The sequence below is a fragment of the Callithrix jacchus genome, chromosome 14 (genome assembly GCF_049354715.1).
Source record: "Callithrix jacchus isolate 240 chromosome 14, calJac240_pri, whole genome shotgun sequence".
Classification (NCBI taxonomy): domain Eukaryota; kingdom Metazoa; phylum Chordata; class Mammalia; order Primates; family Cebidae; genus Callithrix; species Callithrix jacchus.
In genome coordinates, this window is record NC_133515.1 from 50,033,472 (window position 1) to 50,051,208 (window position 17,737).

Genomic DNA, 17,737 nt, shown 5'->3' on the forward strand with positions numbered 1-17,737 from the left:
AGACCATCCTGGTCAACATGGTGAAACCCCGTCTCTACTAAAAATACAAAAAATTAGCTGGGCATGGTGGCGCATGCCTGTAATCCCAGCTACTCAGGAGGCTGAGGCAGGAAAATTGCCTGAACCCAGGAGGCGGAGGTTGCGGTGAGCCGAGATCCCGCCATTGCACTCCAGCCTGGGTAACAAGAGCGAAATTCCATCTCAAAAAAAAGAGTTTGTTCTTTTTGCCCAAGCTGGAGTACAATGGTGTGATCTCTGCTCACTGCAACCTCCACCTCCCAGGTTCAAGAGATTCTCCTGCCTCAGCTTCCTGAGTAGCTGGAGGCAAGAGATTATAGGCATGCACTACCACACCCAGCTAATTTTGTATTTTAGTAGAGACAGGGTTTCTCCATGTTGGTCAGGCTGGTCTCAAACGCCTTGGCCTCCTAAAGTGCTAGGATTATAGGCATGAGCCATCAAGCCTGGCCAAGAAATCTTTGTATAACCCAAGTTACCAAGATATTCTCCAATTATTTTTCTAGAATGTTACTGTTTTAGGTTTTATATTTAAGTTTATGATTTATTTCTAGTTGATATTTATATATAATCTGAAGTATAAGTCAGTGTTCATTTTTCATAATTCCAGCACCTTTTATTAAAAAGACTATTATTTCTCCATTGGCACTCTTGTTAAAAATCAATCAACTGTTTTCATTGGATTTTCTTTTGAAACTGTATTCTGTTCCAGTACCACACTGTCTTAGCTACTCCAGCATTATTGTAAATCTTGAAAGAAGGTAATGTGAGTCCTCTAATATTGTTCTTTTTCAAAATTGTTTTGGCTATTCTAGGTCCTTAGCTTTTTCCTATAAGTTTTTAAATCAACTTATCAAATACAACCAAAAAGGCAGCTCAGATTTTGATCGAAATTGCATTGAATATATAGATCAATAATTGACATTATTGAGTCTTCTCATCCACAGAGTATATCCAGCTTTGTACCAGAGCCAGATTGCACCTGCTAGCCAGAACCTATGTTGCGTATCTCTTCCCAATACTACATTCAGTAACAGCACACTGGTAACTTTGCCCATGGTGTGAATATTTACACCACAGAAATCAACAAATACTACAAATGAGTGCTTTTCTCCCAGGAAGCCCGTTAAATGTCTACCACACACCACTGGGCCTATTTCTTTACTCCTTACGTCTTTAATTTCTTTCATCAAAATTGTGTAGTTTCCAGTAAACAACTATTGCACATACTTTAGTAGGTTTACCCCTAAGTATTTGTTGATTTTTGATGCTATTGTAAATGATATTTTTATAAGATTTAAATTTCCAGTTATTCAGTGCTAGTGTGTTAAAACACCATCGACTTTTCTATATTAACTTTTTGTCCTGCATTCTTGCTAAACTCATGTATTAGCTATAATTCCAATTTTGTAGATTCTTTGGGATTTTTATGCATACACAGTCATGTTGTCTGCAAATAGAATCTTGCATCGTTTTCAATCTGTATGTCTTTTATTTCTTTTCCTTGCTTAATGGCATTGGCTAGGACCTTCAGAACAATTAAATAAAATTGGTAAAAGCAGATATCCTTGGTTTCTCCAATATTGGGACAAAATGTTCAGTCTTTAACCATTAAGTATGATGTTAGCTATAGGTTTTTATAGGGGTCTTTATCCAGTTAAGGAAGTTTCTTTATGTTTCTAGTTTGCTGAGAGGTTTGTATGACAAACAGATGTTGAATTTTGTCAGATACTTTTTTGTGCATCTCTTGAGATAAGCATATGATCTGCCTTTCTTAGTCTGAAGAAATTAATTAACTTCTTAATTTCTAAGTATTTTAAGATTGCCTTTAGGATTTTCAAGGTGAATTGCCTTAATTGATTTTTTAATGTTGAGCCAACTTTGGTTTCATACAAAGTGTGTGTGTGTGTGTGTGTGTGTGTGTATGTGTGTGGTTGTATTATGAAGGATATTAGTCTATAGGATGTTTTGTTTTGTTTTGAAGTGCCTATTTGATTTTGGTATCAGAGTAATACTGGACTCATAAAATGAGTTGGAAAATATTCTTCCTTTTGTATTTCCTGGAAGAATTTGTGGGGGGTTGGTATTATTTTTTCCCAAGTTTTATGGAGAATTTACCAGTAAAGCCATTTGGTCTTTCTTCTTACTTTACAGGCAGGTTTTTAACTGTAAGTTCATTTAAAAAAAAATACGTATAGGACTGTGTGGGTAATCTAATTCTTCTTGAGTACACTTTGGAAGTTTGTTTCATTGAATGGATTTACCCCTTTCATCTGTTATTAATTTGGAAGCATCAACTTGTATATAATATTCCTTTATTCTTTGAATGTCAGCGAGGATCTGTAGTATTACCTGCTCTTTCTTTGATTATATTGGTAATGATGTTAATTTATCAAGTCTTCCTCACCTCCCCCTTTCTCGCTAGAAGTTTATCACACATTTTGATCTTTTATTTTGATATTTTCCTACACCTGTCTGTATTATTTTGATATTTTCCTATACTTCTCTATATTATTTTTCTTTTAACTTGCTTTGGATTTAATTAGCTGTTTTCCGATTTCTCATGGTAAAAGCCCAGATTTTTTGAGACCTTTCTTTTCTTTTCTTTTTTGATTATAAGCATTTGATGCTATTTCCCTTTATATACTGCTTTTGTTGTGTCCTGCAAATTTTGATACTTTGTGCTTTTATTTTTACTTCATTCAAAATATTTTGTAATTGCTCCTGTGATTCTTCTTTGGCTTTAGGTTATTTGGAAGTCTGTTACTTAATTTCTAAATGTATTAGGATTTTCCAGCAATCTTTGTTTTGATCTCAAGTCTAATTCTGTTTTGTATGACTCCAGTTATTTTATGTCTGGGATTTCTTTTGTGGCCTAGAATGTGGCCAAAGAATATTTTGGCTCATGTTCCACATCCTCATGAAAAGAAGGTATAATTTGCTCTTGTTGGGTGGAGTGTTCTCTGTTTATCAACTAGGTGGTGTTGGTTGGTAGTGTTATTTAGGTCTTTTCTGTCCTTAATGATTTTGTATCTTCTATCAGTTACTAAGAGATGAGCCCTGAGGTTTTTTACTATAATTGTAAATTTGTCTATTTTTCTGTTCAGATCTTTGTTTTTGTTAGACATATCTTGAAGTTCTATTGCTGGATACATGCACATTTAGGATTATTATTTTTTTTATATTTATTATGTGATAGTGTCCCCTCTTTTTTTTTTTGAGACAGAGTCTTGCTCTCTTCCCAGGCTGGAGTGCAGTGGGCGTGATCTTGGCTCATTGCAAACTTCGTCTCCTGGTTTCAAATGTTTGTCTTGCCTCTGCCTCCTGAGTAGCTGGGATTACAGATGCCCACCACTACAACTTGCTAATTTTTGTATTTTTAGTAGAGATGGGGTTTCACTCTGTTAGCCAGGCTGGTCTCGAACTCCTGACCTCAAGTGATCTGCCCACCTTGGAGAAAAGTGCTGGAATTAGAGGCATGAGCCACTGCACAAAGCCTGTAATACCCTTTTTATGCCTGGTTACATTCCCTTTTTTGAAGTGCACATTATGTAGTACAAATGTAATCACTCCAATTTTTTGAATAGTGTTTTGATGGTGTTTCTCTTACTATCTTTTGCTTTTAATGTATCTATGCTTTAATATTTAAAATTAATTTCTTATACCCAGAATGAAGCTGGATCTTGCTTTTTTACTCTTAATCTGACAATTGCTGTCTTTTATTGACCTATTAAACCATTTAAATTAAATATATTTATATAGTTGAATTTAAATATGCCATGTTGCTAGTTATCTTATGTTTGTTCCTTCTTTGACCAATTTTCCCTTCTTTTTTCAGATTAATTGTTTTTCCTTTTTAAAATATGTATTTTAAGTTCTGGGATACATGTGCAGAATGTGCAGGTTTGTTGCATAGGTATTCATGTTCTATGATGGTTTGCTGCATCCATCAACCCGTCATCTACATTAGGTATTTCTCTTAATACTATCACTCCCCTACCCCCCCAACCCCCAACAGGCCCCAGTGTTTGATGTTCTGTTCCCTGTGTCCATATGTTCTTATTGTTCAACTTCCACTTATGAGTAAGAATATGCGGTGTTTGGTTTTCTGTTCTTGTGTTAGTTTGCTGAGAATGATGATTTCCAGCTTCATTCATGTCCCTGCAAAGGACATGAACCCATCCTTTTTTATGGCTGCATAGAATTCCATGGTGTATATGTGCCACATTTTCTTTATCCAGTCTGTTATTGATGGGCATTTGGATTGGTTCCAAGTCTTTCTATTGTGAACAGTGCTGCATACATATATGTGTGCATGAGTCTTTATAGTGGAATGATTTATAATCTTTTGGGTGTATACCCAGTAATGGAATTGCTGAGTTACATGGTATTTCTGGTTCTAGATCCTTGAGGAATCACCACACTGTCTTCTAAAATGGTTGAACTAATTTACACTCCCACCAACAGTGTAAAAGCATTCCTATTTCTCCACATCCTCTCGAGCATCTGTTTCCTGAGTTTTTAATGATTGCCATTCAAACTAGTGTGAGATGGTATCTCACTGTGGTTTTGGTTTGCATTTCTCTAATGATCAGTAATTAACTTTTTTTCATGTTTGTTGGCCACATAAATGTCTTCAAAAAGTGTCTGTTTATATTCTTCACCCACTTTTTGATGGAGTTGTTTTTCTCTTGTAAATTTAAGTTCTTTATAGATACTGGATATTAGCCCTTTGTCAGATGGATAGATTGCAAAAATTTTCTCCCATTCTGTAGGTTGCCTGTTGACTCTGATGATAGTTTCTTTTGCTGTGCAGAAGCTCCTTAGTTTAATTAGGTTCCATCTATCAATTTTGGCTTTTGTTGCCATTGCTTTTGGTGTTTTCCTCATGAAGTCTTTGCCCATGCCTATGTCCTGAATGGTATTGCTTTAGTTTTCTTCTAGGGTTTTTATGGTTTTGGGTCTTACATTTAAGTCTTTAATCCATCTTGAGTTAATTTTTGTATAAGGTGTAAGGAAGGGTTCCAGTTTCAGTTTTCTGCATATGGCTAGCTAGTTTTCCCAACATTATTTATTAAATAGGAAATCCTTTCCCCGTTGCTTGTTTTTGTCTAGTTTGTCAAAGATCAAATGGTTGCAGATGTGTGGTGTTAATTCTAAGGCCTCTGTTCTGTTCCACTGGTCTGTGTATCTGTTTTGGTACCAGTACTATGGTGTTTTGCTTACTGTAGCCTTTAGTATAGTTGAGTGTCAGGTAGTGTGATGCCTCCAGCTTTGGTCTTTTTGCTTAGGATTGCATTGACTATATGGGCTCCTTTTTGGTTAAATAAGAAATTTAAAGTAGATTTTTCTAATTCTGTGAAGAAAGTCAATGGTAGCTTGATGGGGACAGCATTGAATCTGTAAATTACTTTGGGCAGTATGGCCGTTTTTATGATATTAATTCTTCCTATCCTTGAGCATGGAATGTTTTTCCATTTTTTTTGTGTCCTCTCTTATTTCCGTGAACAGTGGTTTGTAGTTCTTGAAGATGTCCTTCATATCCCTTGTAAGTTTTATTCCTAGGTATGTTAATCTCTTTGTAGCAATTGTGAATGGAAGTTCACTCATGATTTGGCTCTCTGTTTGTCTATTCCTGGTGTATAGGAATGCTTGTGATTTTTGCCCCTTGATTTTGTATTCTGAGACTGCTGAAGTTGCTTATCAGCTTAAAGAGATTTTCGGCTGAGACGATGGGTTTTTCTACATATACAATCATGTCATCTGCAAACAGAGACAATTTGACATTCTTTCTTCCTCTTTGAATACCCTTTATTTCTTTCTCTTGCCTGATTGCCCTGGCCAGAACTTCCAATGGTATGTTGGATAGGAGTGGTGAGAGGGGGCATCCTTGTCTTGTGCCAGTTTTCAAAGGGAATGCTTCCAGCTTTTGCCCATTCAGTATGATATTGGCTGTGGGTTTGTCATAAATAGCTCTTACTATTTTGAGATACATTCCATCAATACCTAGTTTCTTGAGAGTTTTTAGCATTAAGAGTTGTTGAATTTTGTCAATGGCCTTTTCTGCATCTATTGAGATAATTGTGGTTTTTTTCTCATTGCTTCTGTTTATGTGATACATTACACTTACTGATTTCCATATGTTGAACCAGCCTTGCATCCCAGGCTTGATTGTGGTGGATAAGCTTTTTGATGTGCTGCTAGATTTGGTTTGCTAGTATTTTACTGAGGATTTTCACATAGATGTTCCAGGGATATTGGCCTGAAATTTTCTTTTTTTGTTAAGTCTCTGCCAGGTTTTGGTCTCAGGATGATGCTGGCCTTATGCAATGATTTAAGGAGGAGTCCCTCTTTTCCTATTGTTTGGAATAGTTTCAGAAGGAATGGTACCAGCTCCTCTTTGTACCTCTGGTAAAATTGGCTCTGAATCCATCTGTTCCTGAACTTTTTTTGGTTGGTAGGCTATTAATTGATGCCTCAATTTCAGAACTTGTTATTGGTCTATTCAGGTATTCAACTTGTTTCTCGTTTAGTGTTGGGAGGGTGTTAGTGTCCAGAAATTCTTTTCTTCTATATTTTCTAGTTTATTTTATAGAGGTGTTTATAGTATTCTCTGATGGTCGTTTGTATTTCTGTGGGATCAGTGGTGATATTTCTTTTTATCACTTTTTATTGTGTCTATTTGATTCTTCTCTCTTTCCTTCTTTATTAGTCTGGCTAGCAGTCTATCTATTTTGTTGATCTTTTTGAAAAACCAGCTCCTGAATTCACTGATTTTTTTCGAAGGGTCTTTTGTGCCTCAATCTCCTTCAGTTCTGCTCTGATATTAGTTATTTCTTGTCTTCTGCTGGCTTTTGAATTTGTTTGCTCTTGCTTCTCCAGCTCTTTTAATTGTGATATCAGGGTGTCAATTTTAGATCTTTTCCACTTTCTCTTGTAGGCATTTAGTGCTATAAATTTCCCTCTAGATACTGCTTTAACTGTGTCCCAGAGATTCTGGTAGGTTGTGTCTTTGTTCTCATTTGTCTCAAAGAACTTATTTCTGCCTTCATTTTGTTATTTACCCAGTAGTCATTCAGGAGCAGGTTGCTTAGTTTCCATGTAGTTGTGTGGCTTTGAGTGACTTTCTTAATCCTGAGTTCTAATTTGATTACACTGTGATCCGAGAGACTGTTTGTTATGATTTCCATTCTTTTGCCTTTGCTGAGGAATGTTTTACTTCCAATTATGTGGTCAGTTTTATAATAAGTGCAATATAGTGCTGAGAAGAATTTATATTCTGTCAATTTGGGGTGGTGAGTTCTGTAGATGTCTATTAGGTCTGCTTGATCCAGAGGTGAGTTCAAGTCATGAATATCCTTGTTAATTTTCTGTCTCGTTGATCTAATATTGACAGTGGGCTGTTAAAGTCTCCCACTATTATCATAGGGAGGTGTAAATCTCTTAGTAGGTCTCTAAGAACTTGCTTTATGAATCTGTGTGCTCCTGCATTGGGTGCAAATATATTTAGGATAGTTCTTGTTGCGTTGATCCCTTTACCATTATGTAATGCTCTTGTCTTTTTTTATCTTTGTTGGTTTCAAGTTCATCGAAGAGACCAGGATTGCAGCTACTTTTCATTTGCTTGGTAAATCTTCCTCCATCCCTTTATTTTGAGCCTATGTATGTCTTTGCACATGAGCTGGGTCTCCTGAATACAGCAGAGTGATGGGTCTTGACTCTTTATCCAATTTGCCAGTCTGTGTCTTTTGATTAGGGCATTAACCCATTTACATTTAAGGTTAATATTGTTATATGTGAATTTGACCCTGACATTATGATGCTAGCTGGTTATTTTGCCCATTAGTTGATGCAGTTTCATCATAGTGTCAATGGTCTTTATAATTTGGTATGTTTTTGCAGTCACTGGTACCAGTTATTTGTTTCCATGTTTCGTACTTCCTTCAGGAGCTCTTGTAAGGCAGGCCTGGTGGTGACAAAATCTCTCAGTACTTGCTTTTCTGTAAAGGATTTTATTTCTCCTTCACTTTTGAAGCTTAGTTTGGCTGGATATGAAATCCTGGGTTGAAAATTCTTTAAGAATGTTGAATATTGGCCCCCACTCTCTTCTGGCTTGTAGGGTTTCTGCAGAGAGATCCACTGTTAGTCTGATGGCCTTCCCTTTGTGGGTAACCCACTGTTTTGTCTGGCTGCCCTTAACATTTTTTCCTTCATTTCAACCTTGGTGAATCTGGAGATTGTGTCTTGGGGTTGCTCTTCTTGAGGAGTATCTCTGTGGAGTTGTCTGTATATCCTAGATTTTAATGTTGGCCTATCTTGCTAGGTTGAGGAAGTTCTCCTGGATAATATCTTGAGAGTGTTTTCCAACTTGGGTCCACCTCCCTGTCACTTTCAGGTACACCAATCAAACACATAGACGTTTCACATAGTCCCATATTTCTTGGAAGCTCTGATTCTTTTCATTCTTTTTTCTCTAACCTTGTCTTCATGCTTTATTTCAGTAAGTTGGTCTTCAGTCACTGATATCCTTTCTTCCCCTTGATCGATTCAGCTATTGATACTTGCGTATGCCTCATGAAATTCTTGTGCTGTGTTTTTCAGCTCCATCGGGTCATTTATGTTCTCTAAACTGGTTATTCTAGTTAGCAATTCCTCTAACCTTTTTTCAAGGTTCTTAGCTTCCTTGCATTGGTTTAGAATGTGCTCCTTTAGCTTGGAGGATTTGTTATTATCCACCTTCTGAAGTCTACTTCTGTCAATTCGTCAAACTCATTCTTTGTCCAGTTTTATTTCCTTGCTGGGAAGGAGTTATGTTCCTTTGGAGGAGAAGAGGCATTCTGGTTTTTGGAATTTTCAGTCTTTTTGTGCTGGTTTTTCCCATCTTCATGGATTTATCTACCTTTGGCTTTGATGTTGGTGAGCTTCAGATGGAGTTTGTGTTGACATCCTTTTAGTTGATGCTGATGCTATTACTTTCTGTTTGTTAGTTTTCCTTCCAACAGTCAGGCCCCTTTGCTGCAGGTCTGCTAGGGTTTGCTGGAGGTCCACTCCAGATGCTGTTTGCCTGTATCACCAGCGGAGGCTGCAGAACAGCAAAGATTGCTGCCTTTTCCTTTCTCTGGAAGCTTTGTTCCAGAGGGGCACCTGCCATACGCCAGCTGGAGCTCTCCTGTATGAGGTGTCTGTCAACCCCTGCTTGGAGGTGTCTCCCATTCAGGAGGCACAGAGGTCGGTGACCCACTTGAGGAGGCAGTCTGTCCCTTAGCAGAACTTGAGCACTGTGCTGGGAGATCTACTGCTCTCTTCAAAGCCAGCAGGCAGGAATATCTAAGTCTGCTAAAGCTGGGCTCATAGCTGCCTCTTCCCCAAGGTGCTCTGTCCCAGGGAGATGGGAGTTTTATCTATAAGCCCCTGACTGAGGCTGCTGCCTTTCTTTTAGAGATGCCCTGCCCAGAGAGGAGGAATCTGGCAAGGTAGTCTGGCTATAGCAGCTTTGCTGAGCTGCAGTGGGCAGTGTCCATTTCGAACCTTCTGGCAACTTTGTTTACAATGTGAGGGGAAAACCGCCTACTCAAGCCTCAGTAATAGTGGACGCTTCTCCCCTCACCAAGCTTTAGTGTTCCAAATCAACTTCAGACTACTGTGCTGGCAATGAGAATGTCAAGCCAGTACAGTATGCTGGGCTCAGTGGGGGTGGGATCCACTGAGCTAGACCACTTGGCTTCCTGGCTTCAGACCCCTTTTCAGGGGAGTGAAGAGTCTCGAGTTCCTGGTCTCACTGGGGTATGAACAAAAAACTCCTGTAGCTAGCTTGGTGTCTGCCCAAACAGCTGGCCAGTTTTGTGCTTGAAACCCAGGGCCCTGGTGGGTTGGCACTGGAGGGAGTCTCCTGGTTTGTGGGTGGTGAAGGCCCTGGGAAGTGTGTAATACCTGGGTCGGAATGCACTGTTTTTTTACGGCACAACCCCTCCTGGCTCCCTTGGCTAGCAGAGGTATTCCCTGACCCCTTGCTCTTCCCTCGTGAGGCGACGCCCCACCCTACTTCTGTTCGCCCTTCATGAGCTGCACCCACTGTCTAACCAGTCCCAGTGAGATGAGCTAGGTACTTCAGTTGGAAATGCAGAAACCACCTGCCTTCTGAGTTGATCTCACTGGGAGCCGCAGACCAGAGCTGTCCCTATTCAGCCATCTTGCCCAGAAGTAGGATTGAATGGTTTTTTCTAGTTACATTTTGTTTATCTTTAAAATTGCTGTACTAACTATGTTTCTGTGTTCGTTTCTAGTGGCCGCTCTAGGGATTATAACATACATCTTTAAGTCTACCTTTAAATAATATGATTACATTACTTTCCTGATTGTATAAGAACTTTATGGCAGGATACCTGTTGTCTTCCTCTCCTATTGTGTGCCATTGTTGTCGTGCATTTTACTTCTATGTATTTTATAAAATCCATGATATCTTGCCACCATTTTTGCTTTAGACTGTCAGTTATCTTTTAAGGTGATAAAAATGAGGAAAACCATGCCTTATGTATTTATCCCCATTTTTATGAAAAATGAGGGTAAATTTTTGGAGCTCTTTGTTACTTTGCTTGGATCCATCTTATACCTTCAGTTAATATTTCTTGTATATATACCTTCCAGGAATGAATTGCTTCAGTTTTTGTTTGAAAAAGGCTGTATTTCCTCTTCATTTTTCAAAGATTTTTTGCTAGATTTAGAATTCAGGTCAGTTGTCTTCTGGCTTGCACAGTTTTCAACAAGAAGTCTGCTGTCATTCTTTGTTCCTGAGACATTACTTTGTAAGGTCTCTTTTCACTCTACTTCCTTTCAAAATATTGTCTTTAATTTTCAGCAGTTTGACTATGATGTGTCTAAGTTTCGTGTGTTTTTGATCATACTTGAGTTTCTTCTGCACTTCTTGGTCCTGTTGTGTGTTTCCTTTTTTATAGTTTCATTTTCTGTTTTGAGATTTCTGTTTCATTAGATCCTTTAACATGTTAATCAGTTATTTTATTTTTTATTTTACTTTATTTTTTGTTTTATTTTTGAGACAGAGACTCACTCTTTCATTCAGGCTGTAGTGCAGTGGAGCGATCTCAGCTCACTGCGACCTCCACCTCCTGGGTTTAAACAATTCTTGTGTCTCAGCCTCTGTAGTAGGCGGATCATCAGCATGTGCCAACACACCCAGCTAATTTTTGTATATTTAGTAGAGATGGGGTTTTGCCATTTTCGCCAGGCTGGTCTGAACTCCTGACCTTGGGTGATCAACCCACTTCAGCCTCCCAAAGTGCTGGGATTATAGACGTGAGCTGCTGCACCTGGCCTAATCAGTTATTTTTCTTTCCCCCTCTGATCATTTCAACATCTGGATTATCTCTGAGTCTGTTTCTGTTGGTTGCTTTATTTCTTGACAGTGGGATATTGTTTACTTTTTTGTGTATTTTGTAATTTTGCTGAACCTTGTATGTAGAAGAATAGTAGAGACTGTGAGCTAGATAGTGTTTAAGTGTGGAAATGGACATGCCTCTTCTCTCAGGCTGTTTTTGTTACAGATTGAATCTAATTATTCAATAACCAAGCTAGGTTTCCATTTTGTTGTTGCTATTGTTATCCTTAGTACACCCGAGGCTTCCAACTCCTTCAGTAGCTGGCTGCTATTACCTTATGTTTAATGTAGGGCCTGAGGTGTTGTTAAAGGTTTTTTCTCAGCATTTGTTTCACCATCATGTTTCGGTCATCTCTGTATAACTACACCTGCACTACAGAGCCTCAGTGCTGGACTTTTAAGGGTAATAGGGGAAATATTAGTTCTTCTTGTCTGGTCTCCACCTTAGGTAGAGCCTGTATACCTGGGCCCTAAATGTGGAACCCATACTTCTGCTGGCAACCTCTGCTTTTATTGGTGCAAGATCTTGGACTTCAGGTGCTTGTTTCCCTTCCTCCAGGAGCAGGCATGTTTTTTTGTTTCGTTTTAAGGAGTTTCACTTTTGTTGCCCAGGCTGGAGTGCAATGGCATGATCTCAGCTTACTACAACCTCTGCCTCCTGGGTTCAAGTAATTCTCCTGCCTCAGCCTTCTGAGTAGCTAGGATTAGAGATATGTACCACCATGCCCAGCTATTTTTGTATTTTTAGTAGAGATGGTGTTTCACCATGTTGGCCAGGCTGGTCTCAAATTCCTGACTCCAGGTGGTCCACCTGCCTTGACCTCCCAAAGTGCCGGTATTACAGGCGTGAGCCACCGTTCCCAGCCCATGAGCAGGCATATTTTGTTCCTGCCTTCACACAGTGACCCCAGTGGTTAGAGTTTGCTTCCCCTTCTCAGTGACAGGCCTTTTGCTTTGTATGAGAATAGGGTTTGGGGGAAATGGATGGCATTTGTTTCTTTTCTCTTGTGGCAACTAATCACTTCCTGAAAACTGTGCTACTGAGAGTGGATCTATATGGTCTTCTCCCTTTGATCCTCCTGTTTCTTCTGAGTACCTCCTGGAGGCCATAGAATAAAGTTCTACATGAGTGCAAATTCCCCTTGTGGCTAGGGTTTTCAATTATCCTAAATATATTTTAGCCCATGTTTGGCCTTTAGGAATTTGTTAAAATGTTAGTTATTTTCTTCTTGACTTGCTTCTCTTGTGGTTACCTCTTCTTTTTATGCTCTGCCAAAAGTGGACAGTTTCTGTGTATCACCTCTCCTCAAAGGGCCTTCTCAGTCTTCAGAATTAGTTCCCTTGGTTCCCCTGATCTCTGTTCTTTGGTGGATTTAAGAAAAATTATGATTTTATAGATTATCTCAGTTTTTTTGTATTGTTAAGGTAGTAGCAATGTTCTATTTACAGCTTTCTAGATTTTAAAGTAGGACCCAAAAGTTTTTTAATAAATGAATCATATGACTAGAATTATACTTTAGAAGTATTAATCAGATAGTATATAAAACAGATTTGAGATGATATGGTATGTCCTCTATTTGGAATACTTTCGCCTGTTTTTTTCCCTTTGAAGACTGAACAGCTCAGGTGTGCAGCTTAGGAAGCCATTAGACATCATTGTGTAAATAAATGTTCTTCACTTGAGTTCCCATAGCATTCATTGTCCACTTTTTGGAACACCAACCAGCTCTTATGTAGTTATCCCTCCAAAGGGACTGTCATTGATTCATCTTTGTACACTCCAAGTAGTAGTGAATCTGATGCATTCATTCAAGAATACGTACACACTCAAACACACACACACACACACACGTACATATATACACACTTTCAGAAGAGTGTTATACAGTTAGTAGAGGAAGGTAGTTAGACGGTGTCAGCAACCAAATTTTATAAATTGAGAGTAAAGAAGTACAATCTGGAATTTAGGTGACTGTAAAGGTAATATGGGAAGAATAGTACCTTTAGGAAAAGCAGAGGTGAAGGAAGGTTTAGGGGGAATATCTTAGGTTTTTAGGGCTGCCATAATAATTTACCACAAATTGGGTGACTTAAAATAACAGAAGTTTGTTCTTTTCCCAATCTGGAGCCTAGAAGTCTGAAATGAAGGTGTGGGCCAGGCTCTGCTCCCTCTGAAGGCTCCTGGGAAGAATTCTTCCCTGCTTCTTTCCTGCTTCAGGTGGTTGTTGTCAGTCCTTGGCATTCCTTGGCTTGTAGTTGCCTTGTGCTGGTATCTCTGCCTTGTCTTCACATGGTTGCCTTGACTCTGTGTGTGTCTCTGTGTCTGAATTTCTTTCTTGTGTAAAGACACCAGTCAGTGGATTTAGGTCCCACTCTAATCCATTATGATGTCATGAGGTACCAGGTGGACATGAATTTTTGAGGGGACACTATTCAACGCAGTACAGGGGGTAGTTAAGAGGATGTTACCATAAATAATACTTTATACATATTAGGATGGCTAAAATTTAAAAAAATAGCAAGTGTTGATGAGGATGTGGAGAATAAATTAAAACCTGCATACATTGCTAGTGATACTATAAAATGGTGCAGCCACTTTGGAAAACAGTTTGGCATTTCCTCAAAAGATTAAACATGGAGTTAACATATGATCCAGTAATTCTCCTACTATGTATATACCCAAGTGTATTGAAAACATTTGTTCACACAAAAACCTGTACATGAATGTTCCTAATAGCATTATTCATAATCAAAAAGTGGAATCAACCCAGATGTCCATCAGTTGATGAAAGGATAAACAAAATGTGGTATGTCCATAAACTGAATGTGATTTAGCCATAAAAAGAATTGAAGTGCTTAAGCTGGGTGTGGTAGTGCATGCCTGTAGTCCTAGCTACTCAGAAGTCTAAAGTGGAAGGATTGCTTGAGCCCAGGGGTTCCAGGTTCCAGTGGGCTATGATCATACCACTGCACATTAGCCTGGGTGACAGAGTGAGATGCTATCTCTAAAAATAACTAACAAACAACTAAATAAATAAAAATAAAAAAGAAATGAAGTACCGATTCATTCATAAACAAAGGCATTATGTTTAAGGAAAGCAGCCAGTTACAAGCCACATATTGTATGATTCCATTTACATGAAATGTGCAGAATAAGCAAATTCACAGAGACAGAAAGTAGATTGGTGGTTGCTAGGGGCTGGGGAAATGGGAGAGTGCAGAAGTACAACTTTTGGGTTTGGAATTTCTTTTGGAGGTAATGAAAATGTTTCTAAATTAGCGGTAATAGTTGTATGACTATGAATTTACTAAAACCCACTGAATTTTGTATTTTAAAATAATGAATTTTATGGTAAGTGAATTATATCTCAAAGCTGTTATTAATAAAAAAGATAAAAAGATAAGAGAATGTTTGATATATTTCTAGGGTGAAGAGAGAAAAACTTTTGGGTGTCACAACTTTGCTTACTTAATTCAGTCACATGGTGATCTGTACGTGGTTCTTTTACAGCATTTTATTGGAGCTTGTCTCATTTTGATAAACTAGTGTATATTAGTACATTTTAATGAAATATACTAATATAAAATTAGTACATTTAAAATATATTTAGCCCAAATTTGTCTTATAAATAAAATGGTATATAATTTCAGCTGTGTGAATTCTAAGCCAAAAGATGGGTTTTTAAAGTCATACTACCATATTGTTTCATTTGTAGGAATAGTAAAACAAATTTACCTAAGTTTAAATTTTCAGCATAGAACCTTGCTGAAAAAGTCTTCCTTTACTTTAGTGTTAGGGTAAAATATGATTACTATATTGACCCACCTACAAAATAAAAAGAACATTTTAATTTTGTCAGATTTTTCTTTTGATTTCAGGTATGATCATGTTGACACATTCTTTTTTTTTTGAGACAGTTTCACAACTGTCTCCCAGGCTGGAGTGCAGTGGCACAATATCTCAGCTCACTGCAACCTCCACCTCCCAGGTTCAAGTGATTCACCTGTCTCAGTCTCCTGAGTAGCTGGGATTACAGGCACCTGCCATCACACCCCGGCTAATTTTTAAATGCATGTTTAAAACATAATCTGTTTATTTGAAGGGGCTATATTGTATACTGAGCCAGATTACTAGCTAACATTTTTTTGAGTATTTTGTATCAAGCACTGTTTTGTGTTTTTATGAGTCCTCTTTTTTTAATCCTCACAGCAGCCCTTTGAGATAGAGAAATTAAGTAACTTGCCCAACATCACAAAGCTTAGAATTGGAGGAGTTGGGATCTGAACCCAGAAGTCTGTTTTAAGATTGGAAGCAGCCTGTGTTCTTAGCCACTAAGCTAGTTTAGCTTCTTCCAAATGGATTAAGGTATTGAATGAAATGTTCTCGAGATTTGTATGAGTAGCGCAGATCACATTTGAAAAGTGGAAGCTACAGTACTATACCAGAATTGGATATGTGGAGGGACAGTAAATATATGTATGTCTCTGGGAATGGTGGAGACAGTATGCAATTCAGAGGACATGAACATAATTCTCATTATTTTTTCCTACCAGTATGAGGTAAAGGCTCCCGTTCCCTCTGCCTGTTTCAGGAATATTTGTAAGCAAATGACAAAAATGCATGAAGCTATATTTGATCTCCTTCCAGAAGAACAAACACAGGTGGGTATAAGTAATTCCTAAAACTACTCATGTATATATAACATACAATATCTGTGCAGAATTGCGGTGTTTTTACATGCTTTTGGCATAGTTAAGCTGTTCATGTTCCAATATGATTATCATTTTTTTACGTTGTTATATTAACAATGTAATATAAAACATGGATAAAAATTTCTCATTTCAGAGTACTCCTTGCAGTAAGAGACCAGAGCTATAACTTTACTATATATGATAATTCTAAAAAGTAGGTTTTTTATTTGTCCATTATCAATAGTCCCAGATTCTACTTACATCATTTATTACACTGTTCTTTTGAAAATCAGAGTTTGCCTTTATCAATGAGTAGCAAAATATGTTACTGTGATTGTAATTCAAATTGGATATGGAAAGAATTAGTGATAGAGTTGATAAGATTAACACGTGTAATTAATCAATCTGCTTTATTGTTAGATCAACATAAGTGATAGGTAGTTAAAGACAAACCAGGATAAAAAGCAAAATGCAGGGTGGAGGAGTCTTTGGCACCTCTCAGCTATGAAGTATCCACCCTTCTATCTCTACTGTATTCCCCTACAACAGTATTATCACAGACTTCTCTTCATTCTTCAGTAACAATCTTACCCTCTACACTTTGTTTCCCTCTCCTGGACCTTTAAAGTTTTCAGTGTTCCCTTTTTTTTAACCAGTCTTTTTTTTTTTTTAAGTCAATCTTAGCTTATTTCCTCCGTAATAGGTATGCCTAATTTGTAGAGTAAGTGGCATAATATTAAAGTCTAATTGCTTTATGACTAATGAATTTAACTTTCACTGAGATTTTTGCAATTCAGACAAGTTTATTTCAGTTACTCTCTTACTTGGTTGAGTGTGTAGAAATGGTATTTGGGAGCAGAGGGTGGCTTTCTTAGTATCTCTTGCCTACTCTTGTTCCTGCTTGTCTCCTTTCCTATGCCTCCTCAGACTTCCATCCTGTACTAGCTATTACCATTTTCTTCATGCTTCTCTAGGTTTTTATAAATCATACCAAACTCATGAATAAATGTCTTGTAACTCCTTTGGGACTCACTGAGGACTGAAAGGGAGCCATAAAATGTGTACACACTAGGGTTGTCTCCTTTTTCCTTCTAATTTCTTCTTAGCTAAGCCATCTTTTCCATTTCACATGTAAAATCCTCCACCACTGACATTCTGACCTTCTGGATTTACCATCTGAGTTCTAATTCTAGAGCAAGACTTAGCCAGGTCAGAGAGCTGGGCATACAGGTACTTAATGTGTTTTTATATGCAGTGTAATTTAAAGGGTACCCTTGTCAGGCTGGGCAAATGTTATTTTATGTCACTGTTGCCACTTGAACACTAGTAATTCCACAAAACGTCCATAGAGTATTATATATATTTTTCCCACAGAAAACGTTATTTCACAAAATCATTTCATAAATTCATTGCATATGATTTTAGGTTAGGTATTTCCCAAAGAAATATTGAGTCATTGCATGAAAACTCTGCATACAAAAACAATAAAATACTTTGATTTTACTAGATTATAAGTATGAAGGTATCTTTGCCTCTATCATTGTAACATTTTCCCCCTATTAAGTTCCTACTTAACATATTACAAAATTCCCCATTGCTTTTTATTATTTCTACCTGTCACAGTTGATCCCACTT

The 17,737-nt window shown here is 37.8% G+C and overlaps 1 protein-coding gene across 6 annotated transcripts in view; it reads left to right on the forward strand.

Moving 5' to 3' along the window:
* Positions 1–17,737, forward strand: part of VPS54 (VPS54 subunit of GARP complex) — a 99,227-nt gene that overhangs the window by 76,491 nt on the left and 4,999 nt on the right. For all 6 annotated transcript variants that reach the window (XM_035272432.3, XM_078349192.1, XM_035272433.3 and 3 more), the window contains one exon: positions 15,965–16,072. In XM_035272432.3, coding sequence (XP_035128323.1) covers positions 15,965–16,072 — 108 coding nt within the window. The remainder of the gene's footprint in view (positions 1–15,964; positions 16,073–17,737) is intronic.